The sequence below is a fragment of the Sphaeramia orbicularis genome, chromosome 10 (assembly GCF_902148855.1).
Source record: "Sphaeramia orbicularis chromosome 10, fSphaOr1.1, whole genome shotgun sequence".
NCBI lineage: Eukaryota > Metazoa > Chordata > Actinopteri > Kurtiformes > Apogonidae > Sphaeramia > Sphaeramia orbicularis.
This window is the reverse complement of record NC_043966.1, coordinates 36022077-36049816: the sequence shown is the minus strand read 5'-3', so window position 1 is coordinate 36049816 and position 27740 is coordinate 36022077. Positions and strand designations below refer to the sequence as shown.

The window sequence follows — 27740 nt, the reverse complement described above, 5'->3', positions numbered from 1 at the left end:
CTGTTGATTTAGCATTTTTTTTGTATTCTTCCAAAATTATTAAACTGTCAGCATGTTCAACTTTTGTCAGACAACATGGCTTTTAAACATGGCTATTCAAATATTTAATGTTTTTTATGGGAGTTCCCTTTCCAAACTTTAAAAAAACAACTCATAAGACTTAAAGCAGTTTGTCATTCAGCTTTTTTTTTTTTTTTAAGCATTTTAATTGCTGTTTGTATTTTCTTTCTTTTTGTTTTATAATGGGATTCTACAGGTGGAATCTTCAGCATCTAAATTTATTTGCCATGTTTGTCATTCCACGGTCATATATGTCATTCCAAAATTAGCATTATCCTTGACAGATACTGTCTGAGCTAAATGTTTTTAAAGGAACTAACACTGTCATGAGCTTCATGTTGGAAAAACTGAAATAATCTGAAAAAGTGACATAGTGAATATGTTATTAGCTACACAGATAACCCTGACTTTCCTCTTTGCCATTCCCAACTGCAGTCATTAGACCAACATGTTTTGATTAACAGAAATCACTATTAAATCACAGTACATGCAATGAACAAGTCAACATTATGGATTTATGTACTGATTAAAAAATAAAGTGTATGTCAATTAATGGCAACAAAAACCCAATTTTCTCAATAACCACTAGTATATCAACAAAAAACATCTGTTTTGGAAGAATAATATAACATTAATTCATATTGATATGAAAGAACATTATATTGAATTTCTATTGAAAATCACAGTTGGTCTAAAAATGATTAATAATTTGTAATTAATTATTACCGCTCTAGTCCACGTTGTGGCGGTAATACACGTTTTTATGAGTAGATAACCGGAAATCGAGTTTAAAGAGGAAGAAGAAAAATTGCAACATTTCCCTTCAAATTAAAATATAGTTGAGCCCTTTTCTGATATTAGCAGTAGATTTTCACGATATTTAATTAGTTTACACTTTTTGAACCATTATATAAAACTATTTTTATCATTCATAATTCAGGAATATGTAAATTTATGCCACTAGACCACTACTGTCTCTTCTTTTGTTTTAACATGCTTTTATTTTGGTAGGCAGTCCCAGTGCCTGGAGGAAGTAATATGTTGGAAACTAGCACGTTAGCTAGTGCTTACATGGTTAGCATTTAGTTACAGTGGGTAAAGAAAAGCAACATAAAGTTCATGGTTGAATAGATTCACCAACATTTTTATGTAATTGTGTTCATATATTTGCAATTATGGCAACCACACTGGTAAGTTTTAAAATGTTAGCCAAACTTTTAACTGAAGTCAGTGTTGTTGTCGTTAGCCTGCATTCACTGAGTAGCTTTTACAAGAGGCAAACATCTCTATTTAGCTTTATTTTCGTTTTAATTGTTCTCAGCTGTATTTAATAATTTACTGTCACCCTAGGAATTCAGGACACATGCAGACCAATCATGCAGATATTCAGAAGAATTTGTCAACATTTATTACGACTGCATGGATAAGAAAAGAAGGGTGAGTGAGGATAATGCAGATGCTTAAATAATGTACACACACCATACACAGCATCAGCTTTTGACACAACAATTCCCATACAGCTGTACATTGTTTCAGCTTGTACGAATGACTGCTTGTTGTAATTGTTATGCTTCTGTTTTTGTTTTTTTGTTTTTTTTTTGTTTTTTTTTTAAATCAAACTTATAGTTTTTGCGCCTATCTGTACAGTCAGCATTGGGCCCAACGTTTTGATGCCTTATCGGCGAGATGTGACGAGAAAGACATGAGACTTTTCCCCGAAACGTTTCTATTACAAAATAAATAAATAAAATAAAATTACTACACATTTATTACAAGATGAGTAATGAGAAATTACTCATTATTCCCTTCAAACTACCCCCCCCCCCCCCCCAACCACACACACTCACACAGACACACTCACAATGACTGACCATTTTTCCAAACATGGAAAACATGGAAAATGGAAAAAAAAAAAAAAGGTCAAATATCCTGGAAACGGTTAGTTATCATGGAAATTATTTATCCTCCCCCTGCCTTGTGACCTTGTGTGCCTAAACTGAGATGAAACAAAGGAAATTGTTATTCAGTGATTTATTGAAAATATACGAATATTTTTAGAGGAAGTGCGGGAGAGAAAGTAAGAGAGAAGAGGAAGTTGAGTTGGGAATTGCCAAATTGAACATTGCAACTCCAGTTTGTCATGGTATGAAGTGCTGCGCTGTAATCTATGGGTGTGTTTGCATTATTCTTTGATTATGCATGGTCTGTTTTATCCTTTGCTGTATACTGTCCTTGGGTGTCCTGAAAGGCGCTTATAAATAACATTTATTATTACTATTGTAATTATTTTTCATTGATAAATTATACATATATATATATATATATATATATATATATATATATATATATATATATATACATACATACACACACACACACACATATATATATATATATATATATATATATATATATACATATAGCCATAGATTACATGTCTGAGTAATAAACACAGAAACAATCTGGGTAAATGCAAGTTACAACTGTAGAAAAGAACACTTCCAAAGAATGAGTGGGACAGGGGACTGGATTAGTGTATGACGTGATAACTTGTTTCTGTAGTGGCTGAAAATGTCCTGGAAAATAGTTTCAGTGAAAGAATGGGAACCCTGACTCAGAAGCACAGGTGAAGTCCTCCCCTCCTTTGTTACTGTGGCCTTTATCTCTTTGACAGAGGTGAAAACAGTTCCTTTCAGTACAATCTCCACCCTGGGGAAGAGCCAGAAGTCACGCGGTGCAAGATTTGGGGAATAAAAATAATGCTTAAGATTTGTGATCTGTTTGTTGGCTAAGAACTCCTTCACACCGACTGTGGTGTGTGTGGGCACATTCTGGTGGTGGAGCAGCTCCTGCTCCATGATGGTCCTCACTGACTCCCTGCTCAGGCTGAGCTCCTCTGCTGTTATCAGTTGCGTTAGTCTGTCATCACTCCACACCAGCTGGTGCAGTGGTGTCAGTGTTCTCTGCCGTCTTCGTCAAAGAAGGCTGTCCTGACGGGGTCATCCTCCACCTCCATGCAGCTACTCTTGAGGTGTTTGTGGGACTTGAAGACTCACAGCAGTGACATCACATCTTCTCGATATGTTTCTTGGAGATGTTTGAGACACTCAGTTGGGCCCTTCCTAAAATTAACCAAGTATTCCAACCTGATTCTTTGCTCCATGTTTGTGCCACCTCCAGTAATGTGACAGAGTGTAACGTCAACAGCCCAGAACAGACGCACAGAGTGAGGAAATTCAACAATATTTAGTAAAATAGTGGTGAGATGTTGCACAACACAGTGACATAAGAGTGGTTACTCAATTAGCATTGAGTCATGAGTGTGACTGCCACAGTCTTATTTCTTTATTGTCTCACCTTGAATAACATCTGCTCTCTACCTTTCACTAAGTGAAAGAGAAAAAAGAGTGAAAGAGTGGTAAGAGCACAAATCCACCAGGCAAAAAGTTCCTGGTTGGCCTCATCCCCACAAAATTTTCTATTATTGTTGTTTACCAAATAAAAACATACACTTTTTTATCTAACCTTACTGTCTCCACCTCTACAACTACCCTCAAATATTTCAAGCCAAACAGCTACGCAAACCTTGGATTTGTTATTTTGATTATCCCAATACAGTACTTGAATGTGGTTAATGACATTAACCGCAACTGTGTGTCTCTCACTTGTGGCCCATGCATACAGCCCATACATCAGCAATACAATAGTGGGGATAAATCCACAATACTCCACATTTACATTTTGCCCGTATACATGTTTTTCAATACAAATGCCTTTTGTATAGATGGTAACAAGGACGCAAATTAAACATGGTAAATTTTTGACTTATATCAGTGTTTTTGGCTGGTATATGGTAAATTTGTCTGTCGAAATGCAGAGTATTTCTACATATCTGGTTTTAAATTAGAAATAGACTGTTTTAAAGAGAGGATCAAAAATTACAGAATTGTTGTAAATTTGTACAAAACACTGAGAGGTGTGTGAATTTAGGAAGAATCAGTGATTGAATGAATCTGTATCAATTCAAGCGTGAAAAGGATTTTCTCAGAGAAAAATGAAAGAGATATTTATCAATTTTTTTTTTTTTTTGCATTTATTGGAGGCTTACAATTGTTGCTCTATACTGCTGGTTTCTATCTTTAAATCTCTCATTGTCATTGTCAGCACAGGTCAGACTGAAGCACATAATACATTTTTTTTGACTGTTTATTTTGTCTCAGAACCTGACCCGTCTCTACCTGGACAAGGCTACATTGGTGTGGAACGGGAACGCAGTTTCAGGACTGGATGCTCTGGGAGAGTTTTTTGAGTCGCTGCCTTCAAGTGAATTTCAAGTACATACACTGGATTGTCAGCCGGTTCATGGTTAGTACGGCCTTCTTTAGTGTCAAACAGTTCTTAAAACATCCTTACAGAGCATGTACTGTAGTAAATTGTGCTTTGAATATTTCTATTTCATACATTCAGATATATTTACATTTTAGCCTTGTCATGAAAACCACATATCTCCAAATGTGATGATTTTGGAAAGTTTGTAATAAACTGAAGGATGAAGGGTCTTTATGGGTTGAGATTAAAATTCTCCTCCTACTTAAGCTAAATACTCTTTGGAAACACACATCATGTAGATTAGTTACACACTGATGGAGATCATTTAACTGTTCAACTTAATGATTACTTTTACATTTTACTTTTACGTCATGTTGTGAATGCAAGGCCTTTGTTTATGTTGGAGTATTTTCAGTGTGTCATTTGACCCTTTTATGTAAAAAATCTGAACAATTCTGTAAGCACTGCCTGTTTGAGAAGAGCTGTGTTAATGGGAGTCATGACATGAAAGTATTAAATCATGTGATGTCCAACTTTCTCCTGTTAACCAGTGTCTATCACCCTTCTTGTATTCCCAGAACAAGCAACCCAAGGCCAGACGACGCTGCTGGTTGTAACCGGTGGAATCGTCAAGTTTGAAGGGAACAAACAGCGCTTCTTCAATCAGAACTTTCTTTTAACAGCTCAGGCTTCCCCCAACAACGACCAGCCCGTGTGGAAGATCGCCAGTGACTGTTTCCGTTTCCAGGACTGGAATAGCTGAGGCTCTTATCTCTGCCTCTTCCCTTGACACTTATCTTATAAGTCAATATGCTGTTGTTTTTTGTTTTTGTAAGAAAAGTAAAAAAAAATACACCAAGTACAAAAAAAGTTTATTTTTCAGAACTATTGAACAAGGTATGTGATCATCATGATGGAACAATAAATACTAATAGGACCACTGAACCAGCTGTAAAGTGACTGTCATAGTCTGCGTTTAAAGCAAATCCATTAACATGACAACATTTAGAAAAATACATAGAAAAAACCCCTCTATTAATATTTCAACAGACTTGACTGCAAAAAAATTACCAAATTCTACATAATTCTGTTAACTGAGGTAAAATTTGCACAGTACAATATGCCAGTTCAGACTATAGCTGATGCTAATAATTTAGAAGTTAATCAAGCTTACTCTTAAATAAATAAGGTGCCATTGAATTTTAACAAAATTCCTTTCTATATAAGCAACTTCCTACTTGACAGTTTCATATATTAAAACATTTGCTTACCTTCCTGAGTCATGCATTTATGCACATTTTGGTCTTTTGACAAATTGACAAAAAGAAATTATAGAATAGTAGAATTTGGCAAGTGCACAAGCAGACAATAATGAGCAACTTTTTTAATGTACGATTCATGTCAATTGAAGCTCTAAATTTTTTTTTCCAATGACATCAAGTAAGTTTAACATGGCAGTAAAGCCATTTTTTTGACAGAAATGTAAACTATTTTTTCCCCAAGATGCCACTTCTCTCTGCTTTACTACACAAGTACTGCAGACTGAAGGCACAGTAACATCAGTACTCCAAATTTACAAAAAAGCCTTGACACCAACTATAGTTGTTAAAATTCCAATGGACGTAACACTAATGTATCAGCCACAGATGGAGGACTGTGATACTTCTAATGAGCTACAAAGTACAAATCGACGAGTGTATGGCAGTTGAGTGCTGTAATGGTCTCGGATCCCTCTCACAAAATAAGTGCTGCTTCTTTTAAGTGCACCTCCGACAATCAAAACATTTTTACTGTTCTACACACAAGAATAAAAAGCAGCACAAATGAATCAACAGCTACAGATATCTAAAGCTTCAGCTCATCTGTTCAAGCCATGTTCATGTGTATGTGTTACTGTACACAAACAGCATAAAAATCCAAATTGGTATCACAGGTTATTTTACAGTGGTTCTGAAAATGACTGCATTTATTTGCCGCCGTACATTCTCTCTATGTGGTGAAGGTAGTGGTTCTTCAGCTCTTTCCTCTTCAGCTTAAAGGCGTCTGTGACGAGACCTGTTTCTGGAGTCCATGGCTCTGGACTCAGATGGACCTTCACTGGTATCTCGAACCGCTGGAGTTTAACTGAACGGGAAAAAAACCAAAAAAGAGATAGGGAGTGTAATGAGGTCCATCCATATTTTTAACAAGAGCTCATTTGTAGTTTCATGTGAGAACAGCTCTTACTGTTAACCGCCACCTCCTTGATCTCCCCCAGAACCACTCTTTCCATGTCAGGGTGAGTGCAGATCTCCTCCCATGTTCCCACTATGCCCCTCTGTTTGGCCAGTTCCGTCAGCTTTTTCTGGTTGGGAACCACAAAGCTGATCACGTAGTTCTGGTCGCTGCAGGGAAAGCACCAGAAAATGTGTTGATGCATAAAACTACCACTATGAAAATCAGTGAATGTTGTCGATCACATTGTTATAGGAAGCTGAACAGGAAGTTTTTTGTTTTTTTTTTTATAGAGAAATTGAGAAGTTGAATCTGAGTCCAGAGTCTTGTGGTAATACTAAGGAACACGTTTAGCACAAGATCACAAAATGGGGCAATACAGTCCTTACTTAGTGTTACCACAATTTGAAGAAGCATCGCTGAGTATTTATAAGTACATATATTTATCAGTATGTCTCAGACCTAATGCACGTTACAAATACTTAAACTAGTGCTGGAAAATACAACATGTAAACTCCATTAATTTACCATAAGTATGAATGTTTCATGCATCACCATTGTAAATAACTAAAAGAGCACTAAGGCTTCAACAGCCAGTAAACTGTAATATTACATATAAAAATGCCTTTAGAAAGTTCAGAAATATCCAGTCATTTATTGCATTTGTTAATACACAACAAACTAGGTAATTAACTCTAAACTGTATGATGATTTTGACCAAACAAATATATAAAATGTAAAGATATTGTTACAAAAAGCTTAAAATTCACCTTAGTAATAAGACAGTTTGAATAAAATATACACACCTGATCAAAATTTTAAGACCAGTTTAAAAATTGCATGAATTTACATTTTGCACTGTTGGATCTTAAGAAGGTTCTAAATAGAGTTTCAAAATGCAAAAAGAAGAAATGGGAGTGAGACAAAAAAAAAAGCAACTTACTGAAAACAAACTGAAATAGGCTGTTCCACAGTCATCAAAAGTTTAAGACCACAGCCTTTAAAAGCCAAAATCTGCGTAAAAATGTGGATTCAAAGTCATTTTCTGCCAGGTATTCACACTGTCATGACCTCCTGATGGCAAAGGCAAAAAAGCTTTCTCCCTTTGAACGTGGTCAGATTGCTGAGCTGCATAACTAAGGCCTCTCAATGTGTCATCACTGCTGAGGTTGGAAGCAGTTTAATTTGTTGTTTTCAATAAATTGCTTACTCAATTTTTTTTTTTTCGTCTCACTCCCACCTCTTTTTGCATTTTGAAACTCTACTTAGAACCTTCTTAAGATCCAACAGGGCAAAATGTAAATTCTTGCAATTTTTCAACTGGTTTTAAAATTTTGATCAAGAGTGTTTGTAGCCATGATATGTTCCACCTTACAATAAATTTGGAGAACATGCTAACATTACATTTATGTGGCTTAAATACTGTATAAACCATGACTGGGTGCACTGATGCATGAAAAACAATGAAAAGATAGTTTGATGGTTCAGATCTGTATATACTGTGGAGCATGAATGCGATTCTATACTTCAGCACCAACTTGACCATGCAAGAAGACAATGAACATACAGCCAAGCTCTGAATGAGTTCGTTAGTGAGAGCTGGAGTGTTATCCATCACGGAATGACCTTCCCAGTCACCTGACCTAAATCCTATTTAACTGCACTGAGATGGCCTGGATCACAAGGTCACAAAGAAACATCCAGCTGGCCCAGAATACCTTTGGTACATTTTACAAGAGGAAGTGTTTCAGCTCAGTGTTTGGAGAAACTAAGTGTCCAGATGTGTGTGTGTGTGTGTGTGTGAGTGTGAGTGTGAGTGTGAGTGTGAGTGAGTGAGTGAGTGAGTGAGTGAGTGAGTGAGTGAGTGAGTGAGTGAGTGAGTGAGTGAGTGAGTGAGTGAGTGAGAGAGAGAGAGAGAGAGAGAGAGAGAGAGTCACTTTATAGCTGCCAACGGAGGGTCTTTTTCAAATTTTAACTCTTTGTAGACAAATATCTTTACATTTATATATTTGTTTGGTCAAAATAAATCATCTTACTGTTAAATTACATAGTTTACTGCAAATAAACAAAGGGACATTGATGCATCTCTCAAAGTCAATAAGAGTCTGGGTACTTCAAAACTTAACCGATGCTGAAGTACTGCTATAAGTGGATCTTAACTATGTACCCCATTCTTACTAAGAGTTGCAACTTTGTAACAATAATTACACACAGCTCTCTTTTGCAACAGTATGAGCATGATACCGATCCACCTATGAAAGATTGAGGCAAGTTGCTGGTGTATGTATACATACTTTTGCAAACACTGCTTACTTCATATATTGTATCATACTATGGGACAAATGTATTATTAGCTAAGCCCTTCATTATACATAATTTTTTTAAAATAGAAATAATAATGATAATACAGTCCTTAAAACAGACTGCCAAGAACCCATATAAAGAACCAGGGATGCAGAAACAAATAAATAAAACAAGTGATATATACTGAAATCCTCAGGATATTATAATCAGTACCATGATAGAAATCTGTGGTTGTGCCACCCAGCATTACTACAACTGCAAAATAGCTGGAAGAGAAATAGTTCTATGAGTAAGCTTTTGTTAGTCACCCAACGCTGCCCTCTGATAGTTCAGCCAAGGTCCTGTTTCGCTTAGGGCATGTAACCTTTCCAAGATCAGTGATAACAGTTACTCACCTATTTGCATACGCGCAGATGTTATCTATGAGGGCGCAGTTCTTTAGTGCAGACTCGACTTTTCCCAGGGACACGTACTCTCCAGCCTGCAGCTTCACCAAGTCCTTCTTCCGATCTAAATGAGGACATAAAATTCTGTTAAAAGAGCTCTGCAGTATAGTCCAGACGTTTGGCCCTTCAGAAGTTCAAAACAACACGTTTCACAGGCACCATCGCATAATCGCATTAGTGAGGTGTAACTTTGTAAGAGAACAAATGTACACACCCACTATTTGCAGACAACCATCTGGATAAACCTCTCCTATATCACCGGTGCAGAACCATCGCTGGCCATTGTCATCCACAAAGAAGTCCTGATCGTTGCCGTCGCTCCTGTAATAACCCTGGGTCACGTTGGGACCACCGATCAGCACCTCCCCTCTTGGGTTTGGCTTGTCCTTGCTGGTGTAGCCTCCTGACATGCCGAGACAAATGATTGTGGAAAAACAAGATTAGCATGATACTGCAATTACAAATACATCATTCCAAACAGTACAGTGCATGTGCCAAGATGCCACACCTTCAGCCCAGTCCCTGAGTCTGATCTCACAGCAGATGAGAGGAGCTCCAACACGACCGGTGCTGATGTCCACAACTGAGAACAAACCACAAAACATTTTAATGAGGCATTTACACTCTTTGTAATCATCACTTTAAACCTAATGTGATATGAGTCAGAGCTGTGCTGTCTTTACGTGTGAATATTTCTCTTTGATTCAACCAAGATGTGAATCCAATAAAACACATTTTGCTTGTCACAGAAAAACTACAATAAAATATTTAAAAATAGTTACATCTATTACTGCTATTGTTAAAAAAGGTAGTTATAGTAAATATACTGATAAATACATACATTTAAAAACCACCATGAATAACTAAAATGAAGACAAAACAAATACTAGAGCAAACAAATCCTCAAATAATATAAAAGAATAGATCTTTTTTGTCACTGTCACAGGAACACTTAAAATCATTTTAGTAGCTCAGTTCAATTTAGCAGCAAAATAACTAAAGGAAACAATGTTATTGCCCCCCCCCCCAAACAAACAAACAAACAAAAACTTGTTAGTGATGTTCTAGTGATTATCTCATTCGCCCATTGACAGTAAAGGAGCTGAGTAGTTTGTAGAATCATATACTGGACAAATATAAAACTTAAATTTTGTAGTTCTGCTCCAAACACTCATAACATATGCTTTCTTTCTAGTGCTCCCTTGTGGACCACATTTTTTGAGCCAAAAGCAAGACTGTGTATTGACTTGAACTTAACAGCAATAGGGCAAATATTTAAATATCAGCCAGAATTACACAGACAATTTTGACCTGCAACAAGAGGTGTGACAATAATTGGTCATTTTAATTAATAACAATATACAAACAAGTTTTTGTGTTTGTATATCGTTTTGTTTAAGTATTACCCTTACGTGGTAAATTAGATGGACAGTGTAAAAAGACAATAAATTGTGCCCATTTTAAACAGGAAAAAAGTGTACATTGAAGGTATAATATTTCTAACTTGTACAGGCAGAGGGCAGGATCTCTGTAGGTACATACACAATATACCTCAAAGGTGATGATGTTATCTGTATTTTATTGTTGTGTGTGAATAATAAATTACTTGGAAGAGTAAACATTTCACTGGATGATAATTGGTGTTCTTCTAATTGCTTGTTATTTATCTCCAAAACAAATGTGACCTGTGAAGACTACCATTGAAAAGCCTTTCTGAGTACCACAGGAGTCTGAAATGGACTTACCCTCTGTGATGGTGCCTGCTCCACAGGTTTCCGTGAGGCCGTAGCCTTGGCCCACGGGACAACAGAAGCATACATTCATAAATCTCTGTGTAACCGGGGACAGGGGGGCTCCTCCTGACAACATCATCCTCACTTGTCCTCCCAGCAGCTTCTTCACTTTGCGGAACAACAAGCTACAAACACAGAAAGGGAAACGTGAGACACCTGGAACTGGGCATTTCTTAATATATGGAAAACACATTTTTAAGTGAAGGCGCTGAAAGAGAAAAAACAGGTATCTTACGCATTGCAGAGCGGTGCGTCATATCCCCTCTTAATCTGTTCCAGTTTATATTTGTATCCCAGTGTAAACAATGTCCTCTGAATGTAGCTCATTTCCTGCACTTTGCTCATCACATTCTTGTTGATGCGATCCATTATTTCCTTTATTAGGAAAAAAACATTTCAGGAAAAAAGTGGAGTTGGTTGAAAGAAATAATAAAGAAAGGGTGGGTGGGGGAAAATGTAGAAAATTATAAAAGTGAAGTAAGTAATGAACAGTGGTTCTTACTGGCACAGCTGCCATCAGGGTGGGTCTGAGGACTGTACAGTCTCCTTTGCTTCCCTTCTTGATCTTAGTGGACTAAAACAGAAACAACAATAACACTGATTAGACTAACGGAAATCATTATCCTCTCTAATGAAACACAGTGTAAAGACTGGTAGATTTAATGTACACTGGCATTGGTGCCGGGTATTACCTGGTCCGAGAGCGTCTGGGGGGACGAGTAGCCAATCCGGCAGCCGTATGTGACACAGGAGATTTCCGCTGTCATTTCCAGTACATGAGCCAGAGGCAGATAAGCTATGTATGTGTCATTAGGCCTGTAAAAGCACAAGGACAGAACATTACTGTTTCAGCCACGAGCGCCTACATGTTTTCTGTTCCTCTTTGCAATTTTCACAAGCACTTTCTCTCAAGTGTTGGTCACTGGTTTCATTTGTGATTCTCTACTCATTAGAATAGCTGATGAGATAAACAGATGGAATGAAGGATTACAATATTTTGCCTTATTTAAAGAAAAGCTGCAAATCATCTGACTGTCTGATTTGACTCATGATAAGCTGTTCCATGTTTGGAAAACTACGCTTACAAATTTAGTATGGAAAAATATCAGTGTTGTATCTGGCAATGTTTCATACATATTTTAGCTAGTGTTTTTTTTGTTTTTTTTGTTTTTTTTGTTTGTTTTTTTTAAATTGGAGCAGATGAAGAGCTTTAGAAATATATTTTGTACAAAGATGAAAGCAAGACCTGATGTGCACCTACAGCAGTGGGTGATTTTAAGGCCTTTCACACCTGAAAATCTGAATGAATGTTCATCTTTTTACTCTTTAGACACTAAAAACATTTTCATGATGTACTGTATTTGTGTAACTTGCCTGACGGAAATGTAGTGGGAAACAACATATACTTGGTTAAGGTACTTTTAGTGGCTTGCAAATAGGCTATTACAAAAAACTGGGGAAAGACAGAGCCACCAACAAAGGACCAATGGATCACAATTATTGAAGGAATATATACACAATGGAAAAAATAACTCACATACTGTGACTACAAGAAGCACAAATGGACAAAAAAATTGAATAAATGGACTGATTACAGAACTCGGAATGGTGGAAGGACTGAAAAATGTAAATGTAATGTCATATAGTGTACCCAAGCAAAGTTTGTTTGTTCTCTTTTTGTTGTTTTTGATGATTATGTGTTTGTAAAATTTCAATAAAAACTTAAGGAAAAAAAAGACATTTTCATGACATATCTACATCCTGCTGTTGTCAGCTTTGTGGATTGTGTCTCTATACTTTACACTGATGGGTTTGTAGATGGTGTACTTCTGAAAACAGCATGTGACTTCATCACTACCAAGGGGAAGACCCCCTTTGCTCCTCAGAAAATAGACATGCTTTTTTTGACCAAGTTTACTCTTGCTTCTGACCAAAATTCTATAAAAGAAACAGTCTGTCATAACTTCCCAGAACAAGTCCAAAGGTCAAATCCAAAAAATGTTTTCACACGAGGAGTGGACATGGTTAAGGTGGATCTGAACAGACCAGGGTTTTGACCTTTTGGTTTCTGGATTGTGATTCCAGGGAGGATTCACACCAGGGTGAATTAATTGCAATCAACTACTCCTAAAACTCACCCCAGTCCAGGGATGCGCTCACACTGGCCTGTCATTCCAGCAATCAAGTTACTGTGGATGATCATAACTCCTTTAGGTCTGCCAGTAGAACCACTGGTGTACATCACCACAGCCAGGTCCGAGGGCTGGGGCTTCACTATCGGCCTCCCAACTACAAGGCAAACAAGGAGAAGGTCAACAAGCAATACAAGTGCAAAGTAAACAATGTCTAGCAAATAACCTTAAATCTTTGAGGTAAATAAAGTGTTGTTTGATTTGCAAACACTGCTTTGTTTACTCTGAAACTGACAGCACTTCAAATTCATTATGGTTTTTAGTCTATATCAGAAACAGAAGCAGCAACAGAACAAATACACACTGTTTTCAGGACGGGCGCCCAGCTCTCGTACAGCCTCCATGCTGTAGAGGGAAAGTCCTGCTGGGTAGCCTTCTGCGCTCACTTTCTTTTGGTCCACGTAGATCACATGCTTCAGTTTTGGGATTTGCGGAAGCACACTCTGGACAGAAAAAAAAAGAACACAAAGCTGCTTTAACAAGGGTTCCCAATCAGATGATTTGGTTTTATATGTAAAACCAAGTCTGCTTCCATTGACTTGATCTGGGCGACAGTTTCCACTTATAAACACAGAAATAGTCCATCGGAACCACAGAAAAACCAAAGTAAAGGTTCTGTGATTCCATACAGCTGTAGGGTAACCAGCTTCAATAAAGTCAAATTTCATTCAGGAACAGTGAGAACTATTCATTTGACAAGCTAGTACATTTTTTTTCAGTGCAATTACAGTGTAACAGATACTGCATTCAAGTCATTCAGTGCATCAATGTGATCACATTAGACACAACATCTCCTGTTGTCACACAGATGATACAAAGTGACACGATAAGTAAAATAGACGCAGTATCTGCATCTATTGAGTTTTTCTTCTATACAAACATCAGGGATATACACAGACAAGATGTACATTTGTAGCAGAATGCAAGGTAAGCATTGTCCCATTCTTCCACTTCTGTCACATCTAGATAGATTTGATTAGGATTCAACTCACTTTTAGTTTAGACTCTAGCAGTTCTATGCTGGTAACAAGATGTGTGACACCGCTTTCATTCAGTCCATATGCGATGGCATCCTCTCCCAGTGTGGCATAGAATGTCACCACTGTAAAACAAAGCAATTGATTAAATGCATTACACACAGATACACAGCACAGTATGTTCACTGTGACACATATGACCTCTTATTGTATGTACTGTTATACACTCACAGGGGAAATTGCGCCTAAAGCATGCCTGGGCAGTGATCATCCACTCAGCTCTGGTCTCACAGAAGATGGCGATGGTGTTTTTGGGCTGCTGTCCGAGAGCTTGTAATCCGCTGCCGTACTCATTCACTATGGTATCCACGTCATTGTAAGACAACCACCGATACTCTCCCAGGATCAACTACAAAGAAACAGTAACTTAAGCATTTATATTGTCACAGACATTGTCATCATCAAAAGTGTGAGTAGATCATTACCTTTTTAAATACTTTGCCACTAGGCTGAGTCTCATTTTCTTCACTCAGTATATCTCTGGTGCCAAGACAATGAGCTGATCCATAGCGCTGCACGGCGTGTTGAAACAACTTATCCAGGGTGTCCTTGCCAGGGAAGTCCTCCCTGGCGAGGGACTCAAAGTGGTCCACAGATCGGTAAGGACCCTCTGCCTGGCCTGAAGTGGAACGGGCCTTTATCCGTTCAGATTGAGCTTTCTTATGCCCGGCACCAGTGATGAAATACCAGGGCAGAAAGGAGAGGACGGAGTAGAGCCATATCAAAAGGTGGATTGGTAAGAGGAGCAAGGATTGCAGGGTAGAGTCTGTCCGTTGACCCATAGTATAACCTGAAAGAGTATTTATGAATGGGAACCGTGAGGCAGACAGTGGTTGTCAGACCAGAACTGGCTGGTGTGTTGGTCTTGAAGAGATTAAGGCGTGTGAAGGAAATAGGTATAGATGGGGAAACTTCACAACCTGACAAAGAGAAAACCCCCCGCAGTAGGCAAGTCTAAAAATCCAGAAAATGGAGAGTGAAAATGTTGCCCACTGTCCCCCAGATGGAACACCTAAAGTGAGAACAGAAAACACTGATCAGAAACATTTTACATGTCAAATGTCTCAGCAAAAACAACTAGGATTAATTCTTCTTGGTAGTTCTTCTCGGTTCAACTGGATTGGTTTGAAGCGAGAAGAATGAAGACCTGGGCAAATGAGAACCTACACAGACAACCAGGATTCATATTCACCCAAATAGATCATGTGTCAACAGCAGTGTAGAAGAGGAAGTTGGTTGGCTAACTGAGTCTAGTGGCACACTTCCCGCTTAAAAAAAAAAAAAAAAAGCCCTGGCAAAACAAAACCGTGAAAGCTTATCTCCTGCCTTGCCTTCATGGCCAGTATTCATATCTGTCTTTTAACCACCATATTTTTACACACAGGACTGTACTTGTTGGCAAATACCTACTATCACTACATAATGTTCACTTACCTCTGTCTCCCTGTGAACCAAACCTCAGTGTGACTGTCAGCACTCAATTACATACTAGAGGATGTTTGTTTCTACAGTGTAAATTCCCTCCCTAGTAAAATAACACCTGTTTGCCTTTCAACAACAAAGGGCTAGTCATCTCTCAGGTGATGGAAGGATGAAGCAATGTTGAGATTTGGCCCCAGTGGAGTGGACAGACTGGACACTGTCCAATGACCACAGCCCTGACAGTGATTCTGAAGAGGATGTTGCTGTGGACCAATGACAATACTCTTGAGCCTCACCCCACCGTGTGGTCAGTGAAAGGCCATTCTAGGACAAGCTCAGACCGCTAATAACCTCACCGGGCTGTGTGACTCAAAAGAGTTAAAACGGACTTAGCTCAACAATGCACAGAAGTCACAGAAGCAGACGAGAACGGCGAGGAAATGTAACAACACACAGCTGTCTTGTATAAAAGCTGAACACGCTGTCAACTACCACATGGAGCTTACTTTGATGTCCCAAAAAAAGACGTAAAAAGACAAGACTCACCTAATAAGGGCTGAAAAAGAATCAGCCTCTTACCTAATTTAACATGGTTACGTATGCTTACCAAATCTAAATCATGTCTAGTCAGAGAAGGTTATGTACTTTTGGAATGCACACCCCAGTTTATGATTCATTTCAGTGAATCATAACACTTACCTACGTCAGTTGTGTCATCAACAACTGATATTTCCACAATCCAGGGAAAAGGTTAAAATAAAGGTTATGGGCTGTTTCAGCACAGAAGAGCCATGGATACAAACAGTTCCAACTAAACCAGCAATTTAATAATAATAACGCCTGTAAGTGTCACGGGTCACTTACAGTAAAACAATTATTAACAGGAATGCAAAGTCACTGATTTGCCTAAAGCACAGCTCAACACAACAACAAACCACAGGGTGTGTGAAGTGAGTATGATGGACTTGATGAGACATGAAAAGAATTATTAACCACAGTAAATGTTACTTCAGAGTTTCAAACACATTCAGTAACACAAACAGGAGTAATTTTAAAAAGCAAATACGACTTGTTGATGCCACGATTTTTTTTTCTTACAATAACACAAATATATTTATCTAAATACATATCTATATTATACATAGTCACGTTTAGTAGGTCCGTTGTGATTTTCTTTCTAGCAAATAATCCCAAACGTGCCCGCGTTATTCCGTACTAACAGACACCAGTATTAAACCGACACACACACACACAAAAAAAAAAAAAAAAAAAACACACGGAATATCTAAATATATAACATTTTATTGTCTCCAAGCTAGCTACCGTCGACATAAACAGACTTTGTGGAGGCTTTCTGGCACTGGGTGGTGGTAGACTATAGGATGACAAAAGCCGCCACACGTTGCTGGTACAGCTTCCATCACTGAAGAGCAACGGCAACTTGATTAACGTTAGCCGCTAAGGATGTAGCTAAAACCCCGCTTAATTAATACAACCCGCACAAATTAACCCTCACACAAATCTACAAACGGATAAAGGTCGTAATGAGATTACGGTGTTCAGCTAGTCAGTGATACCCTGTTCAGTTGGCACATTTGTAGCGTTCCTACCTTCAGCTGCGAAAACCGGGTCAGCCGCGTCTCCACCATGAAATGACCGAAAGTTACCTCTTCTGAGGACCTAGAAACCCGGAACCTCTACGTCATCTGATTCCATATTTCTGGACCAATGAGAAGCTGATGCGGAGCAGCCCCTTTTTTTTTCTCCTTTACGTCCGTTACATGTCAAACGTTTGCAGGAAGTAAACGCCTCTTTTCTCGGATGCTATTGATCATTGCGTTGTGTGCACCTTTACATAATTGGCTTCATGTGTGTTTTAGATGTTAAAGGTTAAGTCCTATAATTGACTTAAGGTGTGTGTTTTGTGTTTCACTGAATTAATGTAAACAAACATTGTTGCACCCCTGCGTATGACGTCACAATGAACAATTTGCGGTGGTTTAACACCATGACAGACACAAATGTAAGTTCTGTAGCACAAAACCAAATATTAGTTATTTTTTGAAAGATAATGAACTTTATTTAAAGCTTTGAGATAAATCTGGAAACAAAAAGGCTATAAAAAGCATTAATAATTGCTCTGATTTAGACATTGTATTATAATAATTACATAACCCTTCCCCCTGGCAAACTTATTTTCTTGTTTTATACACTGTTTGTATACTCTTCTTTACTGAATAAAGATTCAAAAAACAAAACAAAAAACAAACAAACAAACAAAAAAAAACAATAACACCATGACAGAGCTCAAAAGTGATTCACTATACATGATTAATCTTTTCATTGTAACATTAAAAGTTCTCATGTATTTTGGTAAATACTTAGTAAAAAAGCTGTGTACTGCTGCATTCTACATTACTTACAAACACTACCTTCTGTCAATTAAGTACTCTAAATATCTAAAGGCATTCAAAACTGTTGAAATCTATATTTCTCTTAATATATCCATCCATGCCTTGACACCCCTAGTATAAATTGGCATACTTTTTATTTTTTCTTATCTTCTTTTTCTTTTCTCCTTTCTTTCCTTTCCTTCTGTACATGATTGCAAATAAGCATTTATATCCCCCTGAGACCCAGCAGTGTATTTCACAGCTTTATATAAAAAAAAGCAAACAAAACAAAACTGTCCACTGCAAAGGACATTTCATTAAATAACAATAAAAAAAATGTATCAGAAAAACTGTGGCATCATATGGTTTCCAATCAAGGCAATTACTTAATGTAAAAAAAAACCCAAAACTTTTACTCACTGGGTCTCAGAAGGATATAATGACATCTATTAGGACTGGTCACTATGTATGATTGTTCTGAAAAATCTGTATTTCTCATGTAAATTGTGTTGTTCTAAATAAAGTGTATATATTAAAACAAACAAACAAACAAAAAAATAGTATCATGACAGGGACACAATATGCAATTTTTACATTTTTAAAATGGGCAGCCTTCTTATGTATGTATATTTCTGTCATACGTATATGTATAGATGTTATGAAGAGAAGAATGGGATTTATTTTTGGATAGGATATTGGGATGCAGTGTTAAAACTGTGAATGTAAAACACTGAAGTAGTTTTTGTCACCACTCACATGTTTTTCTGTAAAACAACTGTGTATAACATCAACCTGTCTGGGGACTGCAAATGGAAATGAGCTGCTTTGCTAAAATCTGGTACAAGTGTCTTTCCTGGTTTTGAGGTTTATGCATTATTGTGCATTGCCCTTGAATAAAATAAATAAATTAGCCTACAAATAAATGTAAGGTGGTACATATTTTAACATCATCAACTGAAAACACCAGCATGTGTTGAAAATGAATGTATGCTATTCACCAACTCTCCCTGTAAAATAACACATAGTATTAATAAAATGACCAGAATAATATACTGTACATTGATAAAAGAAATTGAACATCATTCAGGTATATGCATAATATCCCATTATTACCATTTAAACTCATACACAACTCAGATGCAAGCCTGGTGTCACTGATAGTCCTGATTTAATGAAGAAACGATCAAATACATTTTCACACTCATTTCAGAATTTGCTTTGTTGGCCAAGATAATATACAAGGAATTACATTTTTCACATTGCTGTCTATGTAATGTCACACAAAGCTAAACAGAAAATAAGAGCATAGAGTGAACAATAACTTATGTGCAAATAAATATAAAGAGAGAGGTGGGGGAGACTGGGAGTATGAGCCATTAATTAGGGCTACAACAGGAGTCATATGATCAGTTCAGTGTTTTCACTCTTCCTTCCTGATGCCACAAGGACTTTAGATGAAACTGTGGTTTTCAAGCTCAGATGTGATGTATTTCCCCTGCTAATTTCTAACACTGTACAGTACAACTAACTACAGTGTCACAATGATAAATGAAGCATTATGAGTGTGCTACAGAGTTTCCTTGGACCACAAATCACATTTTTCAGTGATAGAGGAACATGCAGCAAACATAATCTATTTTTTTTTCAATGAGACAGAAATATAAAAATTACCATCCACACATTTAAACAAACACTGTGAAGAAAGTTTTACAGTATCAAAAGGTGCAGCCTTAGTTTTTTACTCTCTTTTTCCCCAACTGTTACAAATTACCTGGCATCTGTTACAACCTTCCTTGGTAGTAAAATAGGATGTAACGCATAATGTCTGTGATCCTCTCACTGATGTTTGAAGTGGTGCCATTTGTAGAAAACACATTTTCATGAGACTCTGAGAACTCCCACTCAATAATGTAGTGAGGTACAGGTAAGAAGTATAACAATGGTTCTCAACAGAGGGGGGCACAGCCCACTAGGGGGCCTCAGAGAGATGCCAGGGGGCCAAGAGATGTAGACAGACAGACAGACAGACAGACAGACAGATATGACTTTAGATGTATATGGATGTTTAAGAAAAATCCAGAAAAACACTCTATGAAGCAACAATCTAAATAAAGAAATAGTTGATCTGTAGTTCTCCATTTGTATAAAATAACTGCCTAACCCAATAATAAATACATAAATAAAAGAATAAATAAATAAATAGATCAAAATACAGCATTGGGCAGTAACATGGCCATACACACCACTGAGGTCCCCATCATCCTGACGTCCTTATTTTTTCCTAATGTGTATATAAATAAAAGTAGTGAACTACTTAGAACAACTTCACAGTGGTGAAGCAAAGACTTTAACAACAAGACCATATGTATTTCCCCACAGTGCTTGTATGGGTGTGCACCTACATTAATGTTGCTACGTTATAATGCTCCTCTGTGATTACATGTGTTGACAGCCAGGACATAGTTTCACTAAACTCCTTCACTAACTTTGCTGTGTTAGTCTATACTCTTGTCACCATGCATTTTCATCAGGGTTCCAACTCTTTCCCTGAAATTATTTTCCAGGACTTTTCCACAACATTTTTAGCCGCTACAGAGACAAGTTATCACATCATACACTAATATATTCCCCTGTGTTCCTCATTCTTTGGAAGTGTTCTTTTCTACAGTTGTAAGTTGCATTTACCCAGATTGTTTCTATGTTTATTAATCAGACATTTGATGTGCAGTCTATGGCTATAATTTATCTATGAAAAATAATTATGACAAATGTATCATAGAATAATGCAAACACATCCAAGGATTACAGCGTAGCACTTCATAGCATGACATACTGGAGCTACAATGTTCAACTGGGCGATTCCCAACTCAACTTTCTTTTCTCTCTCACTTTCTCTCCTGCAGTTCCTCTAAAAATATTTGTATATTTTTAATAAATAACTGAAAAACAATTTCCTCTGTTTCATCTCAGTTTAGGCACACAAGGTCACAAGGCATGGGGAGGATAAATAATTTTCCAGGATAACTTAACTGTTTCCAGGACATTTGACCTTTTTTTCCCTCATTTTTCCATATATGTTTTCCATGACTGGAAAACTGGTCAATCATTTTCCAGGTTTTCCAGGATGTGTGGGAACCCTGTTCATACAAATGGTGTGCTAACTGTTTTAAGCAAGCACTTAAATAAATGATCGATTTGTATGTAAGCATTTTTGTTGTCATTGTGACAAAACATACAGGAGGGTAAAGTCTTTGTCGTAGTAGGGGGGCCCTGGAATATTTTTTTGACGCAGGGGGGACCTTGGCAATGGAAAGGATGAGAACCATTGAAATCTGTAAATTGTAAATGATATAAGGAAAAATAAAGGAAAGAGAAAATTAATAAGGAAATAAATACTGAGCAGATATAGTGGCTGCTTGTACAATACTGTATTTTAGAACATGCAATACTATAAACAGTGATGATTCATGATATCTTTACTGCATGTTAAAAATACGGTGCATTATAGCTATGAAAATATTATCTATAATTAGGTAAAGGAAAGTTAGGTTGAGTAAATGGGTGTTCTGATGTTACAAGGCTATTTTTCATTGGAGTAATAGTCAGATGAAACGGTTCTTATGTGTGGTTGTTCTGTCCTGTAGCGCCCACCAGAGGAGAGATGTTGGAACAGCCTGCATATGCTCTGCATAGACATATAAACTTACTTTTTTGGTATCAAAGTGAGTGTGGTAAATACTATTGAAACTAACTTCAGATAAATTGAAAAAGTGAAAATTAAGGCTAAAACAGCAACGAAGACCATTTTGATGAGAAGCAGGGTTACAACATGAGTAGTCAGTGGTAAAAGTAGTCCTTACAGAGGTCTGAGAGCGAGTCAGATTAAATAATAAGCTCATTAATACACACAAAAAAAAAAAAAAAAAAAAAAACCTCAATGTATTTCATCATCAGAAGAAAATAAAGTGTGACATATGAGATGTTAGGCTTGTCGCAGTTGCTGAGTTGAACGTGTGAGACGTGCACACTGTCTGCGTTAAGAAGCCTGCAGATGGCATTATTGTTGAGTGAATTAAAAGCAGGAGGTAGAGGAGCATATGTTTTATACACCACAGACGACCGGTGCGATACTTCCGCATGACTCCCATGTTGACCTCACTGGTAAAGTCCAAAGTCCTAATTCCGATGGATAATGACTCAATACGGACCTAAAACACATGGACGAAAAAAAAGAAAACATAGAAGATAACAGGATGAAAATACTGACAGTCTTCCACATCAGTTAAACGACGGAGAGACATGACATGAGGTCTGCAGAACATGCCTTAATTTATCTTTTATAATCTTTAAGACTGTATTAAACAATACAATAGTTCCACATGTAAACTGGTCCTGAAACTATCATGAAAACCTGGGTCACTTTATCAGCTGATCTGTTTAATACCACACTACTATCTCCGCCCTCTCGGCCTGTCACGTACACACAAACATTCGCACATTCCACCATGCCCCACGTGTCCCACTGCTGGTGCACAAAAACATCACGAGTGGCTGCTACAAATACAGCAGCACATGGTAGCGGTTGGTAGCTGCTGGTAGCGTTGGACACGGGTGGGCCTCGTACTCCGAGTTAAACTGAACTCATAATTGAAGTTGTTAACAGTTTTGCACCAGTACAGAACTAAAACGTACCTGTAATTGCAGTAGGAGTGTGTGCATTTATTATACAACGTGTTTGAGGACTTTTACAACAGTTCGCTCCAGTCCGCGTGCAGCAGCAGCAGCAGCTCCATAGACGTTAGCATGTCGTCCGGAACAAATCAAGTGAAGAGCTGTCCCATCCCAACCAGGGTGCTCACCCTGAAGGACTGGTCTCAGCTACCCGACTGTTACAGCCAGACACCCGGGGGGACTCTTTTCTCCACCACACCCGGAGGTAAGAGGCGTCAAAACCAACACATGGCGAACGTGTGTCCTTTAAAAACCCTATTGTTGTATTTGCATTTTAGGGATTCCAGTGAGAGACGAGTACAGAAAGTGCTAGAAGCTTAGTATTTCATCAGTTTGTACGTATGTGAAAATAATCACACAGCTCGAGCTCAAATTCTCGCGAGATGTAGCTAACAATGCAAACAGTAAAACACATCATTAGAACGTGAAATTACCAGTAAGTGTTTATCGTAGTGAAGCACTGAATAAATCTATGAGCCCCTTCTTTGTTTTTCTTTTCTTTTTTTTTTTTTTAAACAGTAGTTCCGAAAATTATATAAATGCATTGTTGATAACACAGTGCCAGTTGGTTGCAGCCCTCGTGCTGTCAAGAAGTTTGCTGTTTGTTGATTCGATAAAGTAAACAGAACTAACTCCACAAAAACAAGCATTTCTAGTTTCAGATGTAGTGTAACTAAATGTATGCATATATAATGTACATATAAGTATAAGTTTGCCCAGATTGACGTTAAAATAATTTCTGCCAAACATTAATGTGAGTGCATTAAGTCATTAATAGTTTTTTTGTCCCTTTTTTTTTTTTTTTTTTTAAAGTCATTAACAGTTAAAGCAGACTGAATGCACAGACAAGAACTGTTAGAACCCGTGACTTATGATTTGTGGAGGGTGTATGTGTCCAGCTGCCAGAACAGCAAAGCGATTGGCCTCAGCAGGAGTGGAGGAGTTGAAAGCTTGTCCTATCCCCACTGCTCTGAGCTGCATTTCAGGAACAGGAGAGAACATTCTGTACAAGTTATCAGGAGGTGGGAGAAGAAATGCGTAATGCATGGAGGTGTATAGGCAAGATGTTTTTTTTACATTTGTGCTAAAAATTGAGTGAATTTGTAAACACACTGTAGCAGTTGCAACAGTTTTGACTTGTGTTCTACTTTAAATGCCTGATGTTAAGACTTCTTGGGTCATGCCATGTGTTACTGGACTGACACATCGCAAAGCAGCTTAGACCTGCATTCCGGCTCCCCCCTTTCCTCACCCCAGTTCCTTTTCTCTTCCTCCTCCTCTGCTTTGCTTCCCTTTGTCTAGGATGAACTGCTCACTCAGATATTACATAACATGTTTTTCCATTTAACGTTGGGTGAACTGATATCATACAGTACAGTTCAAACTCCAGAAAGGAAGATGTAGAGCATACCACTCCCTGCATCTGTCATGATCTGCTCAAACTTATCCTTATCACAGCACAGTTTATGATGCTGTTTTTACTGGACAGTTACCTGGGTTCAGATGCTGAGTGTTGTCTGACACATGCCAGGGTAGGGTAATATAAGTTGTAGAGCTGTAAAGTTCTTAAAGTGCTTTATAAATAAAGTTGGTATGGTATGGTATGGTATGGTAGAAAGCTGTAGAGTCTGAGCTTTATGTAACGTGTAAAGACCAGAGAGAACTCTATGCACACTGTCTGCTCTTGTGTTTTTAGCTCAAACTCAGTCAAAAAATGAAACATGTGCGTTGAATCTACAGGGCCCATGCTTCAAAGAGGGAATGTTTTGTGCTCTGATTTCCAAGAACTCTTAGCAGTGGCAGCTTTCATCCTTCCCCCTCCCATCCCAAAAAAATTCCTCCACTCGACCATAATGATACTTAACTCTCCAGATGTGGACCTTGCAAAGGCAGTGGAAGAACTGGGCTTTCATTTGATCCAGTGAAATTGCAGAGTGCACGCTTTGTTTTTCTTAAGGGCATGCATTTGAGAACAGTCAGCGGTGAGATTCGGTTGTTTACCACAGGTCAAATACTGGATCCTCTTCATTTTTTCACCTTCACAGGTACCCGCATCATCTATGACAGGAAGTTTCTTTTGGATTGTAGAAACTCGCCTCTTGCACGGACTCCCCCTTGCTGCCTGCCTCAGATCCCAGGGGTAACAGTACCTGCTACACATCCCATGGGGAAATTGCAAGACCTTAAAGAAGAGGCGGAAGAGGAAGAGAAGGACATTGCAGGTAAACATACCACTGAAAAGCATTTTTCTCTAAGCTTTACCCTATGTGGTGTACACTGACTCTTATCCTCAAATTCATGTGTAATCTGTAATATGAGTTTCTAACAGTTATTACTGATTTTCCTCATGCATATGAGCTGCTCTTTTACCCACAGTCCACATTTGTATAGTCTTGTCTTTATGTAATCATGTACTTGTGACCCTTTTGTTCCTCTTTGGGCCTATTCACCATGTGTTAATACAGCAGACAGGTGCAGCATGTGTTGCTGCAGTGCTATGCTGACATATATTTGCAACACAACAGTTGTGCTGTGTTGAAGACTGGGTCATGACTGCGCAGCCATTCTCACCATATGTTAGTTTAGTCTTACAGGGACCATGCCTTCATTACATAAAACTAGGCCAGTGGCTTACTACTCAAATCATTGAATGCATGTATTCCTGTTTTCATTATATGATTGCTTTCTCGATCTGTAAACTGATGGTGTTTTTTGTTTTTTTTTTTCATGTGTGTAATGGGGTTAAAATGTACAAGAAGATTTGAGTCTCTAGGCAAGTTGAGGCAGCTATTGAAAACATTGCAAAATACATCCAACCATCAATCTCTCTTCCTTCATCCTGTGAAAGACCATATGGATTAAGGGTTGACCCCCTTTTCTGTCCTGTCTCATTTGTCTGGGTTTGCAAATATGCAGAGCATGTCATATGTTACAGATTTACGGCCTACTTTTGTTTCTTTGCCAGTCATGTATGTATTAATAAAGCTTGTAGTCAGTTAAGGTGTGGCTTATCTTGGGACACCAACACAAAAAACAGGCTGCTTGGAAAAGTAAACAAACCATTAATATATATGTTTTTCTTTCTTGCAGATGACAGCCAGTTTGAGATGGACATCTGAGCTTCAATATTACCTCCTGTGGAGAGTTAGTTAAACACCTCCATGGTCTTTAATGACCATAATGCATTACATATAAAGCTTTTTTTTTTTTTCCACTTTTTTTGTAACGGCTTTTTGTGAGGAACCAAAAAAGAATGAAAAATTCATAGGGTGTTTTTGACCCTAAAAGTGTGTTTAAGCAAAGAAATGACAATAAATAGGTTGATCATTTGCTCACTTCAGAGCAGCAGCAGGATTGGGAAAATCCGTTTTGATTAGTTTTCTTTTTTATCTTTTGTAAATAATAAATTTGTTCTATATAGCCTATTTTTTAAGTTGGGGAATGTAGGATGATTACATTAGGACTTGTAAAGTAGGGTTTTTCACTGCAGGAATCAGTTTTATTTTCCCCTCCAAAGGAAACCTAACTGTTTGATAGGTGAACAAGTGTCTCCTAACTTTGGGGTTTAGGGCCTACTGAAAATTTGCTCCTGCTGTTTTCTATGGACTGATATGAAATGTGAATTATTTCAAATAAAGGTTATTGAATCAGACAAATGTGTATGTTCTTTTAATACATGTATTGTTCATTTTCTTTCTTTTTTTTGTAAAGTTTAGAACACTTCCTGCAGCATTAATGGAACTGAGTTGTGTAAAACAAGCACTTATTCTGTTCTATGGGTTATACCAGTGTTTTTCAACCTTGGGTTTGGGACCCCACATGGGGTCACCTAGTAACTGTTAAAAAAAACAAAAACTTATTAATAAAAATATATGGTGAGTTGAGAGAGACAATCCCAATACATAAAAGACATGACAAGCTGAAACTGAAGCACTGTGATACTGTTTATCTTTCAAATGTTCATTGTGGTCAGTTTCAGATGCTGTAGCTCTTTTATAATTCATAGTTTGAGTTATTGTTTGTTCAGTATTAATTGTCAGCCTCATAAATACAAGCTGGACTGAATATCCTAACCAAGGAAAATAAAATTCTCACTGTGCAGTAATCTACACCTGGCTTTTCTACCTCTGTCCATAATAATATACATTATATAGACTAAATATCATCTAAAACTAATGATTATTTTACAACATAGTATAGCAAACTATTACATGATCAAAAATCAAATTAAGCAAAAAAAAAAGTTTTGAATGTCTGGGGTCGGCAGAAATTTGGGATGTTAAAATGGGGTCATGAGCCAAAAAAGGTTGGGAAGCACTGGGTTATACACTTCTAGAAAACAAAGATCTCATTTAATCAGTACCCAACATTAATCACTGACAGGGTACATTCATGTTATGACTCAATTAGAAGATGCTTGATCAGAAACCAAGATCCTTGTACCTTGTACACAGTGTAGACGCATGCATGTTTTTGGCTAGGATATAGAAAAAGGCCTCTTGATATTGTCAACTGTTTATCATAGCCAACATAACTGAAAGTAACTTATTTTAATAATCAGAATGTCTTGGCTCATAACTTGTGTAATACAAAAGGCATGTGGCCACTGAACGCAATAACTTCAGACTGTCAGTGTGTTGCATAAGAGTCCGCTGCATGGTATGTTTTGTCAGTCAACGCCCCTCATGCTGCCAGACTCAGTTGGCTGAACTGTGTACACATTCAACAATGTTTTTAGCTACCATGTTGTTGGGATTAACTTCAACCACATGATGCATACTGACACATAAGTAAAGTTTATTTGGTAACGATAAAAGCA

At 37.6% G+C, this 27740-nt stretch overlaps 3 protein-coding genes across 4 annotated transcripts; 2 read left to right on the top strand and 1 right to left on the bottom strand.

Annotated features, from left to right (window-relative positions):
- The first annotated feature begins 1104 nt into the window (after positions 1–1104).
- On the top strand, positions 1105–5334 carry nxt2 (nuclear transport factor 2-like export factor 2). The gene is made up of 4 exons (XM_030145183.1): positions 1105–1250; positions 1411–1497; positions 4281–4425; positions 4968–5334. The coding sequence occupies exons 1-4, from the start codon at positions 1236–1238 to the stop codon at positions 5150–5152; spliced, it is 432 nt and encodes a 143-aa protein (XP_030001043.1). The 5' UTR covers positions 1105–1235; the 3' UTR covers positions 5153–5334.
- On the bottom strand, positions 5245–17475 carry acsl4a (acyl-CoA synthetase long chain family member 4a). 2 transcript variants are annotated; one of them, XM_030145181.1, is made up of 15 exons: positions 17408–17475; positions 14801–15387; positions 14547–14724; positions 14331–14440; positions 13643–13781; positions 13285–13435; positions 11839–11962; positions 11649–11720; positions 11382–11521; positions 11099–11271; positions 9862–9936; positions 9568–9756; positions 9303–9417; positions 6616–6773; positions 5245–6513 (listed from the first exon to the last, which is right to left on the bottom strand). In XM_030145181.1, the coding sequence occupies exons 2-15, from the start codon at positions 15155–15157 to the stop codon at positions 6356–6358; spliced, it is 2139 nt and encodes a 712-aa protein (XP_030001041.1). In that variant the 5' UTR covers positions 15158–15387; positions 17408–17475; the 3' UTR covers positions 5245–6355. The 2 variants fall into 2 exon arrangements, with proteins under 2 accessions (XP_030001041.1, XP_030001042.1); XM_030145182.1 differs by lacking the exon at positions 17408–17475 and adding an exon at positions 15810–16186.
- A 5257-nt stretch (positions 17476–22732) lies between these two features.
- Positions 22733–26573, top strand: eif4ebp3l (eukaryotic translation initiation factor 4E binding protein 3, like). Its single transcript, XM_030145184.1, has 3 exons — positions 22733–23126; positions 24967–25143; positions 26012–26573. The coding sequence occupies exons 1-3, from the start codon at positions 22994–22996 to the stop codon at positions 26038–26040; spliced, it is 339 nt and encodes a 112-aa protein (XP_030001044.1). The 5' UTR covers positions 22733–22993; the 3' UTR covers positions 26041–26573.
- The last annotated feature ends 1167 nt before the right edge of the window (positions 26574–27740 follow it).